The 18,858-nt window shown below is 33.4% G+C and overlaps 2 protein-coding genes across 14 annotated transcripts; both read left to right on the forward strand.

The window, feature by feature from the left end:
• The first annotated feature begins 73 nt into the window (after positions 1-73).
• LOC6564421 (phosphatidylinositol-binding clathrin assembly protein LAP) lies at positions 74-14,813 on the forward strand. 13 transcript variants are annotated; one of them, XM_032737781.2, is made up of 16 exons: positions 77-586; positions 3,298-3,440; positions 4,582-4,657; positions 5,126-5,158; positions 5,467-5,569; positions 5,645-5,766; positions 5,830-6,023; positions 6,096-6,232; positions 6,699-6,813; positions 6,899-7,169; positions 7,845-7,940; positions 8,543-8,785; positions 10,349-10,661; positions 11,132-11,231; positions 12,552-12,641; positions 13,450-13,771. In XM_032737781.2, the coding sequence occupies exons 1-16, from the start codon at positions 451-453 to the stop codon at positions 13,636-13,638; spliced, it is 2,361 nt and encodes a 786-aa protein (XP_032593672.1). In that variant the 5' UTR covers positions 77-450; the 3' UTR covers positions 13,639-13,771. The 13 variants fall into 13 exon arrangements, with proteins under 13 accessions (XP_032593679.1, XP_043071192.1, XP_032593672.1 ...); XM_032737783.2 differs by having other exon boundaries at positions 10,430-10,661; XM_032737780.2 differs by having other exon boundaries at positions 79-586; positions 6,648-6,813; positions 13,450-13,946.
• Positions 14,814-16,249: 1,436 nt separating this feature from the next.
• On the forward strand, positions 16,250-18,514 carry LOC6564420. Its single transcript, XM_032737285.2, has 7 exons — positions 16,250-16,514; positions 16,583-16,890; positions 16,945-17,501; positions 17,556-17,702; positions 17,760-17,870; positions 17,933-18,090; positions 18,144-18,514. Exons 1-7 carry the CDS (start codon positions 16,298-16,300, stop codon positions 18,419-18,421), a joined length of 1,776 nt encoding a protein of 591 aa, XP_032593176.1. The 5' UTR covers positions 16,250-16,297; the 3' UTR covers positions 18,422-18,514.
• Positions 18,515-18,858: the final 344 nt, after the last annotated feature.

Here is an 18,858-nt window from a genome sequence, read left to right on the forward strand (position 1 = left end):
CGAGCAAGTATCGATAGCCTCAGCTCTCATTATTCTTATCGGCTGCAAAAGTGCTGGTCGCCATTATCGATTTGTGGCAAAAAAAAAAAAAAATAGAGAATTAAAGATCGCGTTGCAACGATACGCACCGGCTAAGAGCGCATTAAATCGCTGCGTTAAATCGAATCGGGCAGCGAAACACTTTGTGCACCCAGAAACCACAAGTGATTTTTCGTATATAACAAATTGCCACACAACACACAACTAATCAATATAGAAACGTCTCCCTGTTTGTCCATCTCTCTCTCTCCGAGTGTGTGTGTGTGTGAGTGTGTGTGCGTGCGTATGTGTACTTGCCAGTGAGTGTTTTTTTGGTCCATTCTTTGGTGCACATAATCAAATTAGATTGGAAATAAACTAGAGTGCAATTAAACTAAAAACAACAAGAGCAGCAACAACAACAGCTTCAAGATGACCATGGCTGGGCAAACAATCAACGACAGGCTGCTCGCAGCTCGTCACAGCCTTGCGGGCCAAGGATTGGCCAAATCTGTGTGCAAGGCCACAACTGAGGAATGCATTGGGCCGAAGAAGAAGCATTTGGATTGTAAGTGCACAAAGCGAATTATATACAAAATGAAAAGGAATAACAATCATCGAATAACGGATATCATCTTACCCACACACACGCATAAATTAAAAATTTTGCCATTCATTCAATTATACAAAGAAGCGTCTCGTTCTCTTCTCTCTCTCCCTCTCTCTCTTCTAGTTTTCTTTTCCTTGATTTTTATGTGAAATGTAACGTTATATATGATGAAGCCATGCGCATGTGTGTGTGTGTGTATGTGCATGCATTTCTTTAGTAGTCTCCAGGGCTGCTGTAAATTTAACTGTAAATTTAATGCCAAAAAAAGAGCAGCCCCACTCTGCCCGCATTTAACGCCCACTCATTGTGCATATGTTTATTTTTGCTATTCACCTGCTTCTCCTGCCTCAGCTGCTGATTTGCGGTCTTTCCTTTGAGCTGCTTCGTCATTCATTGCTTTGGGCCTCTTTTTCTAATGTTACGTCACTTTCTCACGGCTGCACGTGTCTCTGATGATTTACAATGAGATGAGTACCTGTGTGTGTGTGTAATTGCATTTGATATGGTATTAAATTTTGTGATCAAAGCGTCACGGTGTCATTGCCTTTTAAATGTATGCACAAGTTGCATGCAACTACAAGAACAACAACATCTATGTTTCACATTGCACTTCTAATTGGCCAAACAAACTGATCTTTTGTGCGTCTTATTGGATTCTGCTTGACATTTTTCTGCTATTGCTGCTGTTTACACATCCATATATGTGTGTGTGTGTATGCATGTGTGTTTGTGTTGACCCGTTTATTTGGCACGTTTGCAACTTTGGTGTTGTTGTTGTCCAATGAGCGCGAAGTGACTCATAAGAAATTTTCGTTAATGTCCAGTACCGTAAATAAATAAATACATACATATGTTTGCATGTGTGTGTGTGTGTGTGTGTGTGAGCATTACTTGTACTCATTTGTCACATAATGAGCAACATAGCTTTGTGTGAGTGTGTGTGATAAAACTACGAATAGAAATTGGGCTCTGATGACATTTTGTATGTGTGTTTGTGTGTGTCTCTTGTTGTTGTTGTAATTAAGGAAATGAATGGAAATAAATCAAGCTGAATCTTATGGTATCTGTGTGCAGACGTCATGCTCCAGTTCCAAACAGACGAATATAAACCAATCCAAAATCTTGACTCTTTAAGCGGGGTATGCAGATTATAAACTCTATTGTTTATTGTTTATTATGCAGCAGAACTGCTTGAGTAGAAAATCCGTTATTCTGCATCTACTTTACTTCTTAGTAAAAATATCGTTATTGCTCCCTTTTTTTTAAGTGTAGGTTATTTATCACTTGCTTAAAATTACACACCTACAAAATATTTACTACATTTACTTGAAAGTATACTTAAAAACAGACGTTCGTAATTAAGACTAAAGTCAATCCATAGTTTACCCATTAAAGAGGCGAGCAGCCTTCAATATAGAAATTCAATAAGAGAGAAAGAAAGAAAGAAACCTGTTCTTGGGTTCCATATCGCTATATGGCAGATACATTGAAAAGAATATACTTTATACAACATCTTTCTCTTTCTCCTCTACCCTTTCCACCGTTTTCTTTGCTAATAATAAAAAAAAAAAAACTAAAACCAGTTAGAAATTCGTAGAACAAGCAAAAGATGAAAAAGGTAGGAACTTTAGATATGGCAAATAAACTGTATTTAAAGACTGCTTTTTGATAATTTAATTAAAATCGTTAACTATACTTTTCGAAAACGGTGCAATAGTTATATGTCATTTTATTTATTCTTCTTGTCCTCAAAAAATTCCAATTAAAGCTTGCAACAAGTTTTGCGCAACGTTTTTATATTTTTAAAGTTTTTAAGTAGTTTGACATTTGAAACTTTGAGAACCGTCGTCTTTAGCTAAATATTTTGGCAAAAAGTTTGACGTCATATTTACTTAAGAAACCAAAATACCCTTTTTAGAAAACTATAGTATTTTCAACTGATTAATATTGATATATAAAACATGATTTTATACATAAAGAATTCAAGTATACAGTTTTGAAGTTTATGATGAGAGTTTCTAGTGTGAAATAGAGAAAAAAAAATGTCCCTATAGAAGCAATCAATTCTTGATGTCAAGCGTTCATTTAATGAATAAATATTAAAATTACCATACGTTTGTTTCTTACCATATTTCAATTTATGAGTACACCAGTTTCAATTACTGAATTCAATCAAATGATTCATGGATGTGTCTGTGTGTGCCAGTGTGTGTGTGTGTGTATGTGTGTGTGTGTGTGTGTATGTGTGTGTGTGTGTGTATGAGTGTGTAAGCAATCATCGAGTGCATTTGCAGGCGATTTGAGCGCATCTGCATTTATGGAGAAAACGCCCCTCTTCACGCTATTGGCAACCAAGCTCTGGTACTTATAATATATTTATTATACAAATGTAAATGTTTTATAATGCACTAAATTAATGCGTTTTTGATATGGCAACAGACGCCACAGACAAAAGCTTATCGTTGAGTGTTTGGAATTTGTAGCTGAGCATAAGAACGATAAGAATGAAGCAATGAACCGCAAAAGTCGGCACCAACAAGATGATAATACCATATTTACATATACATATATGTATGAACATTTACACATTTATACAAATCTTTTATTTTACTCATTTAATAATCTACAATTTATACATTAATTTCGTTTGCTTTGTTTCAATCTTGCAGATTTGGTGCATTGCACAAATGAACCGAATGTGTCGATACCGCATTTGGCCAATTTACTTATCGAACGTTCACAGAACGCCAATTGGGTGGTCGTCTATAAATCGCTGATAACAACCCATCATTTGATGGCATATGGCAATGAGGTATGTATCCCATATAAAACCAAAATTAAGGGGGGCGTCTCCTTAAAACTTTTACTTCTATTCTATTCATATTTTATTTGGACGCTCGTAATTGCGGGGCGTTGCTTTTTAGTCAAATGGAAGAATGTCACGTTCGTTGTTGTTATATTTTATTTTTAATTTTATATTTTTTGTTTGGTGCTTTATGCGTGGTCTTTAGTTGTTAATGTTATCTTTGTGTTTATTTTAACGCTGAATGTTTTCTTTCTTGCACACAGCGTTTTGGCAATATAATTGTTTTTATTTTATAATTGGATGGCATTCAGTTAGCAAACAATGTTTTGCCTTGTCAATTAAATTCTAAATTAAATTATTTGCCAGCGAAATACAAATGTTTTTATAGTTAGATCTCTAGATTTCTTGTGAATCTCAATGGTGTTTGAAGAAACCAACTTTTGATGTATTTTAAATATTTTCATGTAGCGATAAACGATTAAAATTCAGATTCGTCGGAATCAAGCTGGTATACGATAATATATATTCAAAATTCTTTAGATCTCTTTAGCTCTTGTAGTTTGAGGTCCGTTTCTTCATACAAATGGACGGCTAAGTCTACTCTAGTGTTGATTCTAATTAAGATTTACATATCTTGTGGGGCCGGAGACTTGCCCATTTTTATTGGATTCAGGGTATACCAAGAAAGAACGGCTAGTTTAAACACGCCGAAGATAAAATACTCTTGCAAAAAATAGATTTGAAGAAACCGACAGAGTTATATGATATATGTACTTGTCCGATGTTAATAATTTGTTTTTGCTCAAATGGTATCAGAGTAATCCGCAGTCAGTTACGCCGGACAGGGACGTTCTCACTTATTTTTACAATCTCTGCCAGTGCCACTAGCCTACCTTAAAAATCAAGGTAAAAAAATGAACCGAATGCTATTAAAAATAGTTTGGAAAAATGCCGGAATCGTTACTTTAATATTTATACTTTTTGTACCAGAATCGGAACTTAGATTCGTTTCAGTTTGACATAAATATGATTATAATTTGACAATATTACTTAAATGCATATTGCGCTTTTGGGTCAATCCTTCTTCCAATTCGTATTATTAATAATAAGTTATTAATCAATTCTATTCTTTTCTTTCTTTATGCAGCGTTTCATGCAATATCTCGCATCGAGCAATTCTACATTCAATCTCAGCTCCTTTCTGGACAAAGGAACTGTGCAAGGTATAACCCCGAATGCATTTCACTAAAATCTCGATCAACGCGACAACAATAAACACCTTCGCAAAGCGAAACATTTTGCTGCTTTCTAAAATTTACTCACGCTATCAGCAAATCGACGAAAGAAAACATTAAACAATTAACTAACTATATACAAATTGATATTACATGCTTCTCTTCTCTTCTGTTCTCTTCACATCTCTTCTCTTTCCACTCTCTCATTTTTGACTCACTGACATGTGAATGCTGCGATTGCGATTTGGCTTATTCATTTGTGTATTCGTTCTAATGATAACATTTCAATAATAATATTGCGCCTCGAATTTGAACTGCAATGCGACTGCTTACTCACACAAACACACATAATCAATCTAATCCTAATTAATTTTGAAAATCATTCCTAATTTATACCTATAAACATATTTAAACATAAACGTATCTGCAATTGCGAATTATGAACCTATACTACAGATGGTGGCATGGGCGTTCCAGGTGGGAGAATGGGTGAGTATTTTTGATAAACAGTTGCATAACGGTTTATGGGATTAGAAACAAAAACCAAAAAAATAAGAAAAGAACAAAACCCCAAAATTGTCTAACATTTGTGGCCATGGCTGTTAACTAAAACAAAAACGAAAACCATTTTCTATATAAATCGATACAAATTTGACTAACTTACTAAAACAAAAACATGTTTACAAATTTTATATTTGACGCTCAAAATTAACTGAATTCACTGGCTTTTCCTAAATGTGGCTTTTATTGAACCTATAAAAGCCATAATAATACCCTAAAATTGTCATATTCAACAGGTTATGATATGTCGCCATTCATAAGACGCTATGCCAAGTATTTGAATGAGAAATCGCTCTCTTATCGCGCCATGGCTTTCGATTTTTGTAAAGTGAAGCGCGGGTAAGTGGCAAATGCCCAACACGATACATCCAATAAGTTGAATGATTTATATAAATGTATTTAATATATTTATAGAAAAGAAGAGGGCTCGTTGCGTAATATGAACGCGGAAAAACTGTTGAAGACGCTGCCAGTTTTGCAGGCACAATTGGATGGATTGCTCGAGTTTGATTGCCAGTCCAATGATTTAACTAACGGTGTGTATATCTGGCATATCTATATTAAATCGCATTCAAATGCATAACTATTCCACTGAACAGGTGTCATCAACATGAGCTTCATGCTGCTGTTTCGCGATTTAATTCGTTTGTTTGCGTGCTATAACGATGGCATTATCAATTTGCTGGAGAAATACTTTGATATGAATAAGAAGCATGCACGCGATGCTTTGGACTTGTACAAGAAGTTTTTGGTGCGCATGGATCGCGTGGGTGAATTCCTTAAGGTGGCCGAGGTAAATCGTCACACAATAGAAAGATCAGCGCTGTGCTCAAAATTAACAATTACAAATTCATTGTATTCACAGAATGTGGGAATTGATAAGGGTGACATACCCGATTTAACGAAGGCGCCCAGTTCTCTTTTGGATGCTTTGGAGCAGCATTTGGCTACGCTCGAGGGACGCAAGGTGTCCGCTGCCAATACGCCCACACAATCGGCGAGGTTTGTTGCTGTGATTAGTTAGGAAATTGTTATAGAATTATATCTTTTTTTTAAATTATTATTATGTAAATATTTTTTTCATTTTTCATAGGCTACCTATTTATTTGCTCATAATCGTGTTTAATTATGCTTTTAAAATGTGATTTACTTGTATAAAAAAGGGAACTTTATCGACAATTGATTTAATGTGAGAAAATCATTTTGAATTTAATTATTTACTTAAAAAATATCATAGATTGCAATACTGATTGCTGATTGATCCAAAATTGGGGTTTTTTTTTAAGATGGTATATTAAATATTTCAACAGTAGTTATTCATTTTCATTTCTTGTTTTAATTAATTTATATTTTATTTACTCTTTTTTCTATGATTTTTCCTGTGTTTTGTGATTTTGGGTTGCATTTGTATGCGTAGCTATCAACGCACGAATGTTAAATCCGCTGTCTCTGCACTCTCTTCAACTAGCTCGGCATTTGGCACTGCGGCTGCGTCCAGTAAATTTGATACCACCAATGGCATTGATGAGCAGCTCAAGGCTCAAGTGCTCGCCGAGGAGGAAGCCGCCATGAATCAGTACAAAGTGAGTGTGAATACAAAAAATGTGTTCATTTAATTGATTTCAATTGAACGATATTTAATCAATTTGTTTCTGTTTTGCAACCCAGTCCAAGTTATCGTCGCCCACCAGTAGCGGTGCTGCTGGCGCTAGCGCTGCACTAACAAATCCATTTCTATCGTCACCACCAGCCTCGCAGGCTGGTCAGCCGATAGTTGATCTGTTTGGTGCCGCGTCGGCACAGCCCGCTGCTGCTGCAGCAGCTGCGCCCCAGGCGCTTGCCACAAAGGCATCCGACGATTTGCTGCAGTTGGGCAATCCGTTTGCTGACATGTTCGAGGCCAGTGGCGGCAATGCTGCCGCTGCCGCCGGAGCAACAGGTGCTGCATTAAATGCCAATAATTTATGGATGCATAATAACGGTAGCATGCTATAATTTCTTTATTATTTACTTAATTACAATTTTATGTTGAATGCTTTAGTTCGTTAAGTGCTCACTAGTTAGTTGCTTAAGTGTTGTTTTTTTTTATTATATAAGTGTATATATATATACTTATAATCGTATATATATATATATGTATTACCCATGTCGTCTTGTAGTTGTCTCAGACCCAAAAGGCGCGCACTCCGTCTAAGCTCTTTCTCTGGCAGTCTTTAAGCACATTTTCTTGTTGCACATATATGTATTTCTCATCATAAATGAAACATGAATTTATTTATTTCTATTATTTATATTTTATTATTATGTACTATATATAATTTTGTAAGATTTTGTTATGATTTTATTCTAATTTTTGAATTGTGGTCTAATGTATTGTTACTCTTCATTTTCATCACCTGCTTTCTTTTCTCCACCCCAAAAAACAAACAACTACAACTCCAACAACAACAACAACAACATGAACAACTATAACTATAAACATGACTCGATAAATACTCGAAAACTCAATAACACGTCTAATACCCAACACACACAACTGAAAACTGAATCAAAAACCCTCAACAAAAAAAAAATATATATATATAAAAATAAAATAAACAAAACCATAAAATAGGTTTCAATGGCTCAACAGTTTCCTCCGCTGCTGCTACAAATGCATTCGTTTCCGATAGTAATTTTACGTCCGTTTTTGGTAATACGGAACCAGCAGGTAAGTGTTCCAACTACAACAAGCCAGCTAATTTCTCTCATTAATACATAATACAACCGCAATGCAATTTATTGTCAAATAATTACATATACTATGCTTAAGACTAATTGAAACTCCTGATTTTGGGTGGGGCTAACATTTTTTGTTATATACTCATATTAATGGTGCGGTGCTCCTAAAATGCACTTTAAAATGAATATAAATGTTTTATCTTTCATATTATCTATAACGAATATTAATTGCTGGTATGTTTAGCATGTTGTACTAACCATTTAATTAATATGTTCATATGTTCTGCAACTTTTTGTTTCTGATATGTACATTAAATGTGTTGGCAGAACCCAAAAGGCTAGATTCAAATGCAATATAGTAGTTTTAAGATTCCAAACACACGATTCGTTTTTACTGTATGCGTGAAACTCAATTCTACACATTTTTCGAGACTTTTTGAATTTTGTAATTGCGTAATTTTGATTCTACGATTTTTTTTATTATTCTTTTTGTTTTGTCCTTGTGTGTACTTTATTATTATAATTTAATTAAATTTCTTTATGGCTACTCCTGAAAAAATCCATACAAATTATTTGATACAATGAAATCAGCGTCGAGAGCATTGCCAAATCCATTTTACGATGATATGCAGCCCATGGGTGTGCCCCATGACAATTATATGGAACCACAACAGCAACAACAACAGTCAGCCGCGTTGTTTTATATGCAGCAACAACATCAACAACAACAACAACTGCAGGCGCAACAACAGCAACTGCAGGCACAACAACAACAACAATACCAGCAAGAGCTGGCTTTATTTCCAACTTCCACGATGTCGCAATTCTCAACAGGTGAACTTTTCGTGAACAAAAAAAAACAAGAAAAATAAAAATAAAAACGAAACACAGCAGAACCCAATTTTACGTTGCGCGCTTTGTTATTGTACAAAGCTTCAATCGTCAACACTGGCCTCATTATCTTGTGCTTGTAGTGCTGCGAATAAATACATTCACACACACATAGACCCAACTGCCCAACCACCCACTCTTTCATCCATAGATCGCGCAATCTGTTCACAAGCCGCCGCGCTGTTTTGTATGTCTCTACCTAATTGCTAAAGTCTTGCACAAATGCGTTCAAAAGCAACAAAATTATTAAGTGAAATGTGTTTGTTGTAAAAATTTCAAATAACTTTCAAGTGACTTAAAATTTTCAAGTTTTGGCTTTTGATTGTACGAATCTTCAGATTTTCATTTGTTCATTTGAAAGTATGAAGTTGTCACTTATCGATGCATTCCCTTGATTCATTCAATCTAATTTTTTGATCGGCATTTAATATGTTTTGTGCAAGACTTTAATATATTTGTATATATCTCTCAAAGTGTATTATAAATTTTGGTCCTGAAACATTTTTGTACATATCAATTTATCATTTTTAGTTTATACATGTTTTTGTAAATATTATTACAATTATATATTTTGGTTTTATGAATGTTGATTTACTATTTAAAATTGCGTGATTGTGTCCTTTATTGTGTTGTTTGGTGTATGTTGACTGTAGCTTTGTGAAAAATCATATTTGGCTTTATTGCATTTATCAAGGAAATTTAGGTCGAAGATGCATAGTTTTATATGGTGTGTGTATAGCTTGGCCGAAGGCAAATCTACTTAAATTATAGACTTTTTTTTTTAATTTAATAAAAGTGTAAAAATTTAACCATATCTTAAAAAAGTTTGGAAAATTCGATTCTTCCCTTTTATATATTTTCTGCTTCGGGTTTGGCTTTGATTCAATATAAAAAATATACAGGTTGAAACTATAAAGTAGAATCTATCTAATATAATATTTAACCATTTAATAATTGCTTAAATAACCGCAGAACAATTGCGATAACATTTCCATCTGTCCCTATAATATATTATATCTGCCATATACAAGCACATAATATTATAAAAAAATATATACATATATAATTATTCACATTATTTATTTTTTCAATGTATTTTTTCTCTTTTTCTCCTTTTTATGTTCTTGTGTACGTAATATAAAAAATTAAAAACAAAACAATTACAAAACACTTGACACCTTACTCACATTGTATCATGTTTACTATACGTTAATGTTGGTGGCACAACTCCATTAAAAATACTTCACTTAATACATATTTATATGTATGTGTGTTAAATTAAATTATAAAACAAACAAACATTTGAACCGGACAAAACTTATAAAAAAAAAACCAAACGAAAACATTACAAATTCTTGTGGGCTTTCATTTGTCTCATGTTCTATACGTAAAAAACTGTGTATGTCTCTTTGTGTAAATGTCTGGCTAAAATGGTGCACTGGCTATATCTTACAACAACAAACAAATGTCATATGTAAATCACGGCAAATACAAACAAAAAAAAAGGCTTCGATGCTTTGGGTGATGTTATGAAACCGGCCACAGCCAACAGCCAAAACAGCAATCAAATGAATGTTGTCGCCACAGGTGCCGCCTACCAGGGTTACAATAGCAGCAGTCCAGGCCTGACATTACAACAGCAACAACAACAACAACTACAAAACTCACAACACCTACAGCAACAACAAATGCAGCTCCAACAGCAGCAACAACTACAACAGCAATCAGCTGGCACTGGCAAGATCATAACTGGCGATCTGGATAGTTCACTAATGTCACTAGTTGATAATTTAAATATAAATAAAACTGCAAGTGCAAAGTGAGTAAAATAGAGCAAAAGAATGCAAAATCTGTGTGTGTGTGTGTGTGTCTGTTTTGTATATATAAAAATGTTTATGTGTGTGACAGCGATGAGGAAAGAGCATCACAATCATCTCAAACACGTTTCACCAATCAAAGCTCCAAAAACCATTTTAAGATCCATCTTAAAGTAATTCCCTCGTTTGCTTTGTAAATGCAGATTAAATAAAAAAACCAAACCAGTCATATCTCTCCTGCCTCTTTACCCATATTCCATAAAACCATACCATAATAACCATATCTGTGTTCATGTTCCATTTGTGTACATAATAGCTTCCGATCCCCATAAAACTTACTTAGGTCTTCGAGTATATCAGAGATTCCTTTAGTAACGTAATTAGAAAATCGAAAATCGAATTCAAAAAAACCAGTTTCATTGATTTCGTCTCTCTTTATATCATTACTCTCTTACCACATTATATCTCATAGACCCGTGCAATGGAATTCACCTAAAAATACAGCGAAACCAGGTGCTAATTGGACACCACAACCAATGGCGGCTACAACTGGTGCTGGCTATCGTCCAATGGTGAGTTATGACAACTAACTCTCTCTCTCTCTACTCTTTCTCTCTCTCAACTCAATTCAACTCAAATCAACTCAACTCAATCGAATCTCTACAACAATTAAAACAATTACAACAATTACAAGAACAATAACAATAACAATAACAAAAACAAAACAAATGCGATTAGCTTCAATTGAATGAGAGATCATTTGTAAAATCAAGAGATATGACAGTTAAGGAAATAACCCAAAAGGGAAAACAAATTTTTTTTTTTGAGTTACTCATAAGATTGTGTCACTCAACATTTTAGGCTCACTTACCTTCATGTAACATACAAAAGATCTATTATAATTTTTGTTTTTATTATTTTTTCCTTTTTGTATATTTTCTAATTTTGAATATTACTTTCGAGTTGCACATTGCATTTGCTTTACAACTACAGCTACTTGGTTTATTTATTTATTGTCTTGATCTGTGTGCGAAATTTTTCTTAGATTAATTCAACATTTTATTTATACAAGGCAAAAATTCTAGATGTTGTGGCCATTTTATATATACATAAGACTTGAATTGGTATTAAGCTATATATATATATATATCAAACTAAGAACGAACCAAGTTGTTGCAATCTGTACGACTTACTCGAAACGCATTTATATACTTATACATACATATTTTTTAATATTATTCAACCACTATGATGAATTGGTTAAGGTTTCTCATACACTATCTGCACCACAACAACCACCCACAGCAAGTACAACAATTACACAAAGCACTAGGGATAATTATTGTGGCACACCTCGTAAGTGTAGGATTTGAAAAAAAAACAAAACAAAACAAAACAAACAATTACATGAAACCAGCTCCCCTACACAAGCAGGCAAACAAAAATTATACTTGTTTATTAACTTGCAAAAACCAAAAAAAAAAAAACTTATTTCTTACTCGTACTTAAGTATTTTCCCATTATGATTTTATTTTTCCTCTTTATTTTGGTATTAATATATACTTAAACATATTTATATATATAGTATATACATATATATAAACTATCACTTTCTTTTCTTTATTTTATGTTGCTTTATATATTTCAACTATCCAACGCATACCGCAATATCAAAACATATCAAAAAAATAACCAAACAAAAAACCAAACAAAAAATTACACCACCAAAAATTTACAAAAACTCACGATGCGCCTGTGTTAATGCTGTCTGTATGTTTGTGATATATATATACATATATATATATATATATATTTATATCTATATATGTATATGTATATTAAAATATATACACACTATATATGTATGTGCATATATGTATATGTATACCTAGGCACATGGCATGACAGTAAGTCCTGCGCCAATCACAATCAATCATCCGTATATACATGCTAGTTATCCTGTAATGCCAAATTATATGCAGGTAAGAATGATGCAAACGAACGAAAAAAATTTTAATAAATTAAAAAAAAAATACAAAAAAAAAACCCAACGTACTACAAAAACTTTGAACAACATAATCAAATATAAAATAATGTGTTTATACTTACTATATTTATGAGTTGCTTTCATTTAATTTATTTTTTCATTTTTTTTCTCTTCAAATATGTGTACTTTTATTTTTGATTATGTTTGTACTGTTTATTTTAATTTTATGTTCAATGCCTAAGTTCCGACTTCACTATCACTATCAAATCTACTTACGCCTGAATTCTGTCCCCGCACTGAGCTATGAGAACTGATCCCCAGTGCTCCCTTTTTATGGTTATGGTAACCACTATCTCTACCTCTACTCTATAGGTGTCTCTTGGCATATAACACTTGGAAAAATAATCTGAATTGTATAAAATATGTTTTTAAAATTCACATTTCTAAGTTTTTGGGCTATCAGCTCTGAATTTTTAGTAACATATATTTTAATTTTGTAGAGTTTTAAAGTTATCGTTTTAGTTGACAATTTGAATTTGTATTCCTTTGTAGAACTCACTAACCCAGCCTGAAAACCATATATATGTATATGTAGCAGCTCACGGCGGCCCTCCTTTTAATGCCAATTACTTTTTAACAACAATTCTGTCTATTTCCCAAATCTAACCTACTTTGTATCAACCAATTTGTAGCCCTTGGCGTCTGTCTTAGCTGTTTAAGTACCTTCCGACCAATGCATGATTTGAATTTGATTAACAAAATACACCTTTGCAATTACTAATTATCTATTTTGATAATTGTAGGGGATGCCGGTGATGAGTCAGCAGCCGAATATGCTGGCACAGGCAGCCCCTTTGACTGGGGGGCAGCCGACGATGATGGGCACGCCGCAAAGTAATGCGGGTGCAGCGACGGGAATTATGCAACCCACGCAGGCGACACAGAATGGAGGCAACAAAAACGTTCCACTTGATCCATTTGGGGCGTTATAAGGCGCCATCATCAAACAAACACAGAAACACAAGCACACACACACATTAAGCGCTATAACCTCATAGACAAGGAACATTACGAATACACATACACACACACATAATATAATATATATAAATATATATTTGCAGATATTATAAAAGAAAAAGATTCATGAAAACAAAACTAAAAATTAAAAATGTTTACACTATGCTGCGTGCGAAATGAAATGCTAAGAATTCTATTATAATGTTGAGCATTTTGGGCAAATACAAAACGAAAAACAGAAAAACGAACATAAAAATGAAATTGCTATATACATATACATATATTTATATTAATACTATAAAATATATAATGAGTTTGACTATTTATATGTATACAAACAATTTACATAACTGTATGCAAACATTTCCATACATAGCAAAAATGAAACAAATGAAATATAAAAAAGTAGCCTATGTGAAATATACCTACATATTGTATGTAAGCAAAATACCTGTAGTTGTGTCCTGCGCCAATCACTAAACCTAAAAACACCTAAAGCTAGATAAACGATACTTTGCATGGAATCTGTTAATTACTGAAATTATTGAACACCGTCTAAACTTAAATATGGAAAAGTAAAAATTACTTCTTTATAGACGCCATAAAGCTATAAACTATATTATAATTATGCTTAAGTGAGAGCAAATCTGAATGAAAATGTCTTAGCGCCTCTTAACATTTTGCAATATTTTAATCCGTCTTTAAAAACTAATACTATTATTGTTATCTGTAGTCTATGCTTCTTATTTTCTTGTGTGCTACCATACGATTTTGTTAATTGTTAAAATTTTTTTGTTGATTTCAAGGAGTCGGCAGTATGGAAAATGGAAAAGTGAAAGGTTACTCGTATTTGTAAAGCATTCCAAGCTAGTTTCAATTTGGTCCCAAATTACTTTTGTATATGTTAAGTATTATTTAAATTTTGAAATGAGATGCATTATTATTATTATTATTATTATTGTAAAAAATGATTAGAAAGCAACTATATATACAATAAATGTACGTACGTATGTATAATAACTGCTTGCGGCATTATTTAAAGCAAACATTCATCTATATCTGTAGTTCATTTTAAAAATGTGTAAATAACATGAAAAGCGGCAACATGCTGAATTATGTTTAAATAAAAGTCGCATATAATACACAATATTCCAGATTTGATTTTTATATAATATTGTCAAGTTTAACGACTCGATAAATTGAACGTTATGGATACACCGAAAATATATTTATTTTCACTGCTGGCAAATAGGAAAGCAGTTGGATTAGTATTCAATGTAATTCGTATATGATTTAGTGTTCTCACTTAAGCACTGAAAGCGTTTCTCATAAAATGGTTTCCGTAAAACACAAAACTAATCTTTTATGAGCTTATATATATTTGTGTTGAGTTTCGAAATTTCGTCTTAAATAATGTGATTAGTTGATTTTTAATATAAAATTGTACCTAAAGTATCTTTCAATAATTTTGCATTATGCCTACAAGTATACATCTCCTTATTATAAGGAGCGGGACGCCGTAGAGTAGGCAACACCCGCACACATCAATGCAATAATATTAGAGGCAACAATCATGCATGAAATGTTCATGCCATCTATAGCTACAACAGCCGAACAAATCAATGTAAATTTAGCAAAATTATACACATACTTTATCAAATGAAAACTATAAACAATGTTTTATGACAATATTTCTACGCTGCTGTTTGAGCTAAATCTTACTTGAAAAGAAAACCATACTCTAGACCTAAATAAAAAGAGAATTAACAGAATTACAAGTTCTATGTACACAAAAATAAAATTCGTATCTAAAATTGACACTTACCCAAGAACTTACGACAAAAGCGACCACTTGTTGATATTTTCCAAACAAAATTAGCTTTCAATAGAGAAAACATTTCGAAAAGCAAACAACATATTTACATTTAAAACACACAAGAAAGTCCATGTATAAGCTTAACGTGTTGGCTTTTCACATTAAGAGATACATTCTGTGTAGATACATATAAGAAGTGCAATAGAGTACATCATATAATTTATGAAATAAAAGAATGTCAACATTTTACTTTTAATCAAATGTGTTAATGTGTTTCTATTCGTTTTTTCTTACCCATCGATAAAATATGTACACCAAATATTTTCTCGAGAAAATCATTTTATGCAGACTATACAAGTAATATTTAATAATTGCATAAGTACAAGCACATTTACATTCTTAACAGAACAAGAACAGAAGTAAATTAAAATGAAATGCATGAAATTTATGTTAACAAAAAAATAAATTAAAGCAAAAAAATGAAACACAAAAAGAAATGTTAGTGCAAAATAAATGTGTAAATTAAACACCTTTTGTTGTTTCTCACATAGATTTATTCTTCATGCGTCTTAGAAATGAATATTTTTCGCAATTGCAATTATAAGCTTTTCTTTTCCAATTTTCTTGAATGAAATGTTTTCAGATATTCTTACAAATATATACATATGTACATCGATCTAGCAATCCTTGGATTATCAACTCAATGAACCCGATAAAATAAATAATATACACATTTAAAGTATACATCTGATTCAAGATATACGCCCATAACACTCACTCCAACAAACCCATAAATACAAATACATATATTCACAATGCCGTGCTTTAAGCAAGAGAAGAGCATAGATTTTCGTTCCCGCCGGGACAAAAGCAACACCAGAGATCTGATGGCACCCAAAGCAGTTCGTCCACGAGCCATCAAACACCATGGACTCTTTGGCATGGCCATTGCCAGCCAGCATCTCATCGTTGACGAAAAGTGGACGCCCGCCTCGCTGACTGAACAATTCACCAAATTTACCGAATTGTTGAGTAAGTAATCAATCTATATATTGAGGATTGTATAGAGTTTTTTGTATTGAGTGTACGCTGCTCCTTAGCGTGTCGCGTAATCTACAAGCGGCATGAGACAAAGGCCCATCGCCGTCGCCTCTGTGCAGAGAGTCAGCGATATAAATCCCTGTGCGCCGATGGGCGAATTAAGCTCCAAAAGATATCGCAAGGGAATAATACACACAAGATACGCAACTTTTTGATTAGGCATAAGGATATGCAGCGTCTCTATCAGAAAATGCCCATACATCAAGTTGTCGATAACATTAATCAACGCACTTTTACAATGCGTAAGGAGCGAGATCGCCTGCAATGTCGATTAGAGCAGGTGAAGGCTGAATACAAGAAATTACTGGTGAGTAGTCTCAAGTAAGTCAGCAAATAGTTTATCACTACATTCGAGCTGTAGTTAGATTATTCTGACGTGGAATGTCGCATAAAGTATGAGAATGAGTTTGTGCTGGACGAGCAGCTCAAATCACGCGTCTTGCTTAAGAAAATTGAAAACTCGAATGTGCGTTTGAAGGCCATAAAGACCATTAATAATACATATAAGAAAATGTTGCAAGTGTTAATGCAGGATGAAATTTTTTACGAGCCCATTCTGCGTTCCTTGGACGGTGACATGGAGGATCAGTCGAATTTCATCAAGCACATACTCTATCTGGGTATGCCGGCCATATCCAAGTTCAGAAAGCTCAATAGCGAGTTTCGACAAATGGATGAAAGGTCACGTGAGAATCTTCGGGCCAAGCTAGCCATTTTAGCCTCATTAAAGAAGCCTGTTGCAATTGGACCACCACCAGAAGTCCAGATCAAACAGATTGCCACAGCAGACCCCAAGCGATACGTGCGTGAGACGGAAAGCATGCTTATACTCAAGACAGAGTTACGGTCAATCGAAAAAACAATTCAGCGTTTAAGATTAAAAACATTATGCTCGCAAGCTAAGGAGATTTATCCGCGGTAAATGAATTTAAGTTATTGAGAAAATATTAATATTGAAATGATTGTCCGTAGTATCAAGAATCAGGTGGAAAACAATGAACATCTGCATTATCAAATCGAGAAAGACAGACAGAATCGCACCATGCTAATTAACAAAATGAAGTATGCCAGTGTTATGAAGGGAGTTTTACTTAATAATCTCTCTGAGGAGGAAATTAAGTATATATATAAATCAAATATAAGTTTAAATATACATTTAATTTTATTGCCTACTAGCCGCCTGGAGCGCATTAGGCACTTAAAAAAAGTATTGAGTGCGGATGAGGAGTTCGAGCGAGATACTATGGACCATATTAAAAATCGAGGAGATGCTTATGTAATGATGCGGTAAGCCTTACAAAATTATTATTGTTTCATCAATTTTATTTGTGTTTTACTTTCTAACGCAGTTTGAGCCTTTGGAATCTTTCTGATATCCTTCGACATGTAGATCGTAATCCCATAGTATTTCGTCATCAATATCAGACTTCGTATTTGAAGTTGCCACTTCTCAAATTCGAGATGCTTCGCTTTCGCTCTGCGGCACCAAAGTTTTACGAGGAAAACAGTTGAGTTGAGCTTATTATTACCAAAAAATTAAATTCTAATTACTTTTCACAGTTGATAAAATTATGCATTTGCTTAAGCGGAAGGTTTACAAACTTATGAAAGGTTATAAAGCTCATATGCAAAATGATATTAAGAGTAGTATTGAAAAATATCACCAAGATTACTTAAATATGTTAGCATTAGACGGCGATTTCAAGAAATCTACAGCAGAATCGGAGGAGGTAATATTCCAGGAAAAAGTTAATGCCAATATTCCGGATCGAAAGCAGATTAAGGCTCAGAGTGCTAAACTTATAGACGAATGTCTCAAATACTTAGATGAACACTAATCGCTTGTTAGATAATCAATATTAGTTAGTTTTCAGAGACTTACATTCTTAACCATGTATATTCATGTACTATTTAAAAAATAGCTAGACTTCTAAGACAAATTTATATAAATAAAATAAATAATTAAATAAATAATTTATTAATAATAAAACTTTTGCACACTTAAATGTAAGCAAGCTTTTATTTCAAACAGTTCAATGTATATAATATTATCACAATTAATTGTGTATTTTATTGCTATCGAAAAATGATTAAATGAAATAAACTTAATCTACGAAAACTTATATTCTAAATTTGAAGTAGCTAGCTTTAGCTTATGAGATCTGCATGTTCATTCAGACGGACAAACGAACTTGGCTATATCGACTCGGCTGGTGATTCTGATTAAGAATATATGTATGTACCTTGTGGGGTCGGAGATGCTTCCTTCTGCAGT

This window comes from Drosophila grimshawi, unplaced genomic scaffold (assembly GCF_018153295.1).
Source record: "Drosophila grimshawi isolate 15287-2541.00 unplaced genomic scaffold, ASM1815329v1 contig_311, whole genome shotgun sequence".
Lineage (NCBI taxonomy): Eukaryota > Metazoa > Arthropoda > Insecta > Diptera > Drosophilidae > Drosophila > Drosophila grimshawi.